General features: G+C 38.5%; 1 protein-coding gene across 1 annotated transcript; it reads right to left on the bottom strand.

Annotated features, from left to right (window-relative positions):
* Positions 1-1525: 1525 nt before the first annotated feature.
* LOC149190314 (uncharacterized) lies at positions 1526-2269 on the bottom strand. Its single transcript, XM_089410478.1, has one exon. The coding sequence runs from the start codon at positions 2267-2269 to the stop codon at positions 1526-1528; it is 744 nt and encodes a 247-aa protein (XP_089266604.1).
* Between the last annotated feature and the right edge of the window lie 4988 nt (positions 2270-7257).

Genomic DNA, 7257 nt, shown 5'->3' on the forward strand with positions numbered 1-7257 from the left:
CACCAGTGCTTTTCACCCATGACTTGGTTGAGGACGAATGGGTCTCAAAGCCCTAAACTGCCATCTTTGGGGAGCCGACTTAGCCAGTCCCATTAAATTAAGGCCCACTTTCTAGACTTGCTGATGCCCTGCCAGAGGAATTTCTTGAACATAGCGACTAGCTTTTAGCTTGTTGTCTTTGGGATAGCTTGGCACGAGATCTGGTAGATTGGCATAGCCTGCAGAACAACTTTCAGAAGGATTAGCCGACTTGGGGCATTCAGTGAGCAAACGGTCCAGTTTTCCATCTTATTTCGGATTTTTTTTATTGGAAGTTCCCAGTTGGCCATCCTGTATTGATGCTCATGCAACATAATGCCCAGGTATTTTGACGGGAAGGTTCTGATGTTGAAGCCCAGAGTGCGCGCTAAGAATCTTTGGGCAGCCTGCGGGGCGTTGAAAAAAAACACTTCTGATTTTCCTTATTAATCTCCGTCCCAGAAGCTTTGCTGAATTCAGATAAAGTTTTGGTGACTCCTTGGGCCTCTTTCAGCATGGCCTGACCATATAGCATCACATCGTCTACAAATTTCTGGTGCGAAACTGGGATATCATTCCCGCAGATTCGAAGTCCCTTTAGCTGATCCCTGGAGACTTGAGTCTTAACCAACCGACCCAAGCCTTCCGCAGCTAGGATGAAAAGGAAAGGAGACAGGGGGTCTCCCTGCCTGAGCCCGCGGGAGGGAGTGAAGGCTTCGGTGGGGGTGCCATTTAACAAAATTGACATCACGGGGGTGCCAACCATGGATAAGATCCAGTTTATCCATTTTGGTCAAATCCATAGGCTTTAATAATGCCTTCTAGATATCCCAAGCTAAGGCGGTCAAACGCCTTAGCGAAATCAAGTTTGATAAGCATGCCTGGGGTGCGGGAGATTTTCAAGGAGTGAACCACTTCCTGGGCCACTATGATGCCATTTATGATCTGCCGCCCTTTGACAAAGCCTATTTGCTCCGGGGCAATGAGATCTGGCAGGATCGGCTTTAGCCTGTTTACCATGATTGTTGCTAGAATTTTGTAAACAACATTACATAGGGATACGGGCCTGAAACCCTACGGTTCCTCCGAGTAGCCATTCTTTGGGATTAGAGCCAAGAAAGTGGCATTCAGGCCCTGGTGCATGCGCTTTGAACACCTGGATTCCTCCACTATGTCTAGCAGGTCATTCCGCATAAAATTCCAAGCTGCCTCGTAAAACTCAATGGTGAAGCCATCAAGACCCAAGGCTATATTTTTCAGCATTTTGTTAACTACCTCTTCAAGTTCTTCCTTAGTGATTACCCTGAGCAGAGCCAGATTTTGATCTCTAGAAACTTCTTAGGGATATGTTGGCAAACCTTGTCTATGTCCTTAGATCTGTTGGCATTTGGTCCAGTGAGAATGCCTTTGAAGTGATCCACCAAGAGTTGTTCTATTTCTTTCTGCTGCGTCACTCTGTTTCCCTAACTGTCTTTCAAGAAGAAGATTCTGTTGTGTTGGCGATGACTTAGCATTGCTTTATGGAAGAATTTGGAGTTTTTTCCCCCTCTTTTAGCCATTGGACTTGAGATTTCCGCTTCCATAGAATTTCCTCCTGCTTTCGCCTTTCTTCTATTTGAGTGATTACCCTGCCTTCCTCCTTAGCCAGCTCTTCATTTCGACCTTCCAAGATGATTTGCTGTTGTATTCTTTCTAATCTGGACTGGAGTTTGCCTTGCTCCTGCTGAATATTGCCAAATTCTTCCCTGTTCCACTTCTTGATTTTGCTCTTGATTTCTTTGAGTCTGAGTTGAAAAGAGTGCATTTTTCTGCGGCCTTCCTTTCCACTCTTGCTATCCTGCCACCAACTCCTTACTTTGTCGAGGAAATCGGGAGCTCTGAGCCAGAAGGACTCGAACCAGAAGGGCCTCTTTTTAATCGGATTGTTCAAGGCTATTTCGAGCTTTATTGGCCAGTGGTCGGACCCTATTATGGGTAGGATAGAGGCTTCGTAGAAGATGTCTAGCCCAATTATGTGCTCTGAGATTAAAAATCTGTCCAATCTTGATGCAATTTGTTTTGTCCCGCCTCTTCTATTATTCCAGGTGAATTTCCCGTTTATAGTTGGGATATCAACCATCCTTAATTCTGCTTGAACATCTCTGAATCTTTCCATCTCCGAGTCTTCTCTGCTTATTCCACCTTCTTTCTCTTCTCTAGAAGTGATTAAGTTAAAGTCGCCTGCCAGGATCCATCTCTGCTCCTGGTGCATATTTTCGAGCTTTGCCAACTAATTGAGAAAAAGGCCTCTATCAACACAGGCATGGGGCTCGTAGACAGCCAAGATCGCCACCCATTCACTTTGCCCTATGAGCCTGAATCTCCCTGTCAGGATTCTTGGCATTCCTATCCACCGGTCTTGCTCGTCTTGTTCCTTACCTTTCTCTGTTGGCTCACTCGGGGCTTTCCTTTTTGAGTGGTTTCTTTTACTGCTTTCACTACTGTCCGACCCCTTATCCTCTTGATTTTCCATGGGTTGGTCTTCCTCTTCATCCTCTACCTGCAGAACTGCAAAGCTGTTTGGTTTCTCTGGGGCTGATTGTTTTTCCTTCCTTCGCTTCTGGGGGATTTCCTTGTTTACTTTCCTTTTGTTTTTCACTTCTTGGTATTCCTCCTGATCTATTGGCTCTCTCTTTTTTTGCGGGGGGCTTCTACTTTCTTCTTCCTCTCGTGTTATCGGGCATTCCTTTGCCAAATGTCAATGGACATGGCACCTAAATGGGATGTGTTCGTAGTCTATGTTTTGCTGCCAAACATCTTCATGATATTCAAGTTCTATTGTGTCTGGCGTGCGGTTTGCTAGGTTCATATAAACACAGATCCTAGTGTACGAGGTGTATCTTCCTTTCTTCGTGGTTTCTGCTTTTTCACGAAACTGCCTATTGAGTTTCCTATCCCCTCCAAGATTTTTGGATCCCAAAAGTCTGTGGGGAGCCCGAATAAGCGAACCAAGACAGGCGCAGCTAGAAAGGGTTCTTTATCAGGGTTGTAGCATTCTTCCCCGAAACGCATGAACAAACCAGCATTGTAATAGAAATACAGGCCATTTTCAAATACCTTTTCCTTATCTTGCAAGTTAAAGAAGATTACTGTGAAGAAGCCTTTCGCTCCCAGCTTGAGCTCGATGTGGCCTTGGGGCTGCCATTTTTGCTGAATCCACTTGGTAAGATCTCTTTCCGACGGCCAGACTCCTACGAACTTGCAGAGAAGAGCATGATCCCTCATATAGCTTCTGTAATTTTCCAGTTTATTCGCTGGAATCACGAATCTGGATCTCTTCACTGCACATGGCAGGCACTTTCCTCTGCGGCATGTTTGCCAGGAAGTTCCTAGCACTGGCCCTGCGCTCTTCCGTTCCTCTGTCTCCTGGCTACTCTATCCCTCTCCTGCCACCGTATCCTGATAGGAGGGGATCTCTCCCCTCCTGACATCTTCTGTCATACCATTGTTGCTTGGGTCTCTGCCAATTTCTGCTGGTCTGGGTTGCTGACGGCCTTCTGGCCCTTCCTTCGCACTGCCCCAAGGGTTTCATCGCCTTGCCGCCATTAGGTTTTTTGTTGCGGAGCTCTTCAATTCCTTCACACCCTATTATCTTCACAACGCTTTTGCATCACTTTCTTTTGAATCTTTAAAATTTCAGAGGAGTTTTAGGTTCACTTCCAAATTATTGATAAATTTAATTCTAACTAGTAAAATGTTATTAATACAAATTTTTAGAAAAAACATTCATTTCACTATTTAATAATAAATATAATTTTTAGATTTTCAAAATATTTTTTAACCCTTTTAAAATAAAATGAAAAATCATACTAAAATTTCCATTAAAAAAAAAAATCACTGAAACTTACAAACAAATACCATGTTATTAATATAATATTTATAAATATATTTGAACTCCAACAAATATGTGACATGGAAAAGCAAAGCTTTCGGATCGGTATTTTTGTGCATAAACCATTAGTATATCTATTGGAAAATGTTAGGATAATAGTTACACACGAGATATAACAAACTTATCACATAATTAGTTAGGCCGATAGGCCGTTTTTTGAATCAGTGGACCTAGGATAGGATTTTCGTCGACCTTTTTATTCTGCACGTAACATCTGTCAGCTACATTTGTGCAAATTCTATTTATTCATAGGGTTATAAAAAAAAACAAATTTCTCCTAACTGATTCTTTTATAATCGCTCGTTCTTGGTTCGTTAACTGCCTAGCCGTGCTCCCGCGGTTTGAACACGTTGGCTTTTGATTTGCCACGTGTCCAGGCCGCGAGTGATTGGATGCTAACTGTCTGCCAATTACCCTGTATTGCTTGTTTATATATGGAGTTGTGTTGTCATTGCTAAACCGAGAATTGTGTTAAGTCTACGCGGGTCAGACATTGGTTATGGTAGTTATCGTAATGGCAAGTGTTGCTTTGACTAGTGACTCAGCATGGAGGGATTTGATATGTGCGTCCGGAAATAATTTATTTATTTATTTTTGCCTCCGGGAACTCTCATACGGTGACGGAAAACACCATTTGAATACATTATAAATCTTTTTCGTTTCAACGCATATTAAAAATAAAGTGGCTAGCCTTAACCACGTGGTTGGTAAATGTGCTAGTGGCAGGGTGGTGGGATACCATGAGTCAGATATGGGAGTGTTTATGGTTTTTGGTGCTTGTGGGTATTATTCCACATTCACTGCACAATTGAATCAGTTAAGATATATATTGGATGGTTTCTCATATTTAATGGACATGGAAAATTCAAGTCCGAAGCTTATTAACTATTTGGTATAATGTTAGGATTTCGATAAATGTTCTATATATCCTAAGACAATCAGATCTTATTGTTATGTTAAACATTTTCTATATATCGTGACTCTTAATAGCTCCTAAAATTATTATGAAGTTATACAATCAGATCTTATTGTTATGTTAAACATTTGGGTTGGTTGATCTTATTGTTATGTTAAACATCATATAATGTAAATGGGTTGGTTTTTTTCCAATGCCTTTGTTTTCTATTTTGAATGTGGTGTTAAGTTTTATTAATTTTTTTAACCATTGCTGCCTACAATTATGGAAGTAAACTGCAGTCTTTCTTTAATTTACTCTAGTTCATAAATTTATTGTTGGGAGCTACTGAAGTGGTCCATTACTCCATCTGGAGTTCTCTACCTTGATATGTGGAACACCTGACACATAGCCATCAGAAGTTTGATGGAAGCTTGGCTATAAATTTATCTGTTTGGTCCCCAAGCTTGTATCTCATTCCCTTCAGTTTTTACACCATCTAGCTGAGGCAACAGAGCTTGGAAGCGCCTTCAGACTTTCTGTATTCTTTTCTTTTTGCTTGGATTGAAGTTGGAGAAAGTAGACTATGGAAGCATAATAGAAAGATTTTGACTGCAGCAAGAGCGTTATCAATGGCTAACTTCATTCCAGTTTTACGATTCTTTAAATTTTTATTCCGCATATATGTTAATAGCTTACATGTCGTTGTGTGAAAAAGGGTAAAAATCATGTTTTCTCGTTGTGGGAAAAGGGTAAAAATTATGTTTTCCATTTTGGATGTCGTTGTGTGAAGAAAATCATGCTTTCTTGGGTGCCGAGCCAGAGCATGTGGAGAACGGACTCCACTTGGCTAAAAGTAGTATGGACAAAAACCCTTGGTAATCTCAGAATCACTCTCCCTCACATCTGTGTAAGTTTCATTTCTGCAGTGTTTTTTTGTTGGGACTGCAATAAAAAACCGACTTTTCTGCTGAAAGTAGTATGGACAAAAACTCTTGGTAAGCTCAGAATCACTCTCCGCACCAAAATATATTTTTTCTTTCTTCGTTGCCAAAACTCTGTTGTGAGCCAGACTTGGGTTGTACAAAATGTAAATGCGCTCCGACGTGCGTAATGGTGAAGCAATGAAAAATACCATAAAAGCCTCATACGGGGAGAAATCTTCAAGTGATTTTGGGAGCGACCTTCAATTGAGCATCTTTCACTAAATTCTTCATCATCTGTAAACACCGAATGCTTTTGGAATGTTAAATTTATGCTTCTGAAAATCTAAATCTATATCTGAGAGAGTGCACGTTCCTTCTTATTAAATCCCTAGTGATTTCCACATAACACACATGATATACGTATGATTTACAAATTTGGCACCTGGAATTTGTAAGGAGAGCAGTTAGATGTATTGACATGTCCACACAAATTTGAGCGAAATAATAATATTATTAAAAAATAAGATTTCATTCTTGCGATTGAAAACACCGTAAGGTTTAAAATCAAAACTTAAACAAAAGCAGGTGTTTGTAAGATTATCTAATTGACTTCACTGGAATCAAATTCAAAGCTTAATCAAAATTTTGGGGTTTTTAATGTTTGGTTTCTGTGATTGAAAATACCATAATTAAGGTTATATTTTGTGGTTGTAAATGAAAATCAAAGCCTAATCTAAATCTTGGGGTTTTTAATATTTCCTTTATGTGATTGAAAATACAATAATTAAACTTTTTACATTTTTCTATGTATTGAAAATGCTTAAATTAAACTTAGGGAGATCATAATTAAAGTTTAATCAAAAGCAGTTGTCAAAGTTTAACAAAAAGTAATGTCTTTTAAGATTTTTTTTGTTTACTGGAAATGTTGGCAAGATTAAAACCATAGTTTAATCAAACGCAAGATTTACATTTTATTGATTTTAATTAAGATCAAAATCAATTATTAGAGATTTTGTTTCTGTGCAATAGATTTTGATCTATATATAATAAAGTGAAGTTAATGTGCATTTATAATTTTGTGATTATTTTAAAAATAAAGTGAAGTTAATGTGCATTTATAATTTTGTGATTATTCTTTTTAAAATTAATAGGTTCTTTGATTTCATTTTTCTTAACAAATTTTAAATTCAATTTTGATGTTACAAAGTTAATTCAAAATGAATGGGAAATAATTAAATCTATATCTTATTAACATTGGAATTGAAAAGTATTAAGTTATTAACATCTAAATATATACTTACTTTCCAATAGATTCAACTCATCGATGTTTCTCTATAAGTTTTTATAAGAAATTTTTGTAAACAAAGCAGTATAATTGTTTTGAATTTTTTTCTTATTTTTATTAGGATTCTATAGTATAATTTTTTTCTAAAGATATTGAATTTTTCTTATTTAAAATTCATTTTAAATGTACAAATAGACTTAGT

This window comes from Pinus tabuliformis, chromosome 3_1 (assembly GCF_031772625.1).
Source record: "Pinus tabuliformis cultivar Carrire ecotype Pingquan chromosome 3_1, CPIR1, whole genome shotgun sequence".
Taxonomy (NCBI): Eukaryota; Viridiplantae; Streptophyta; class Pinopsida; order Pinales; family Pinaceae; genus Pinus; species Pinus tabuliformis.

What these genes read in the sequence shown, in the direction of transcription:
- LOC149190314 (XM_089410478.1), bottom strand. Translation starts at nt 2,269, where the DNA reads ATGCACCAGGAGCAGAGATGGATCCTGGCAGGCGACTTTAACTTAATC.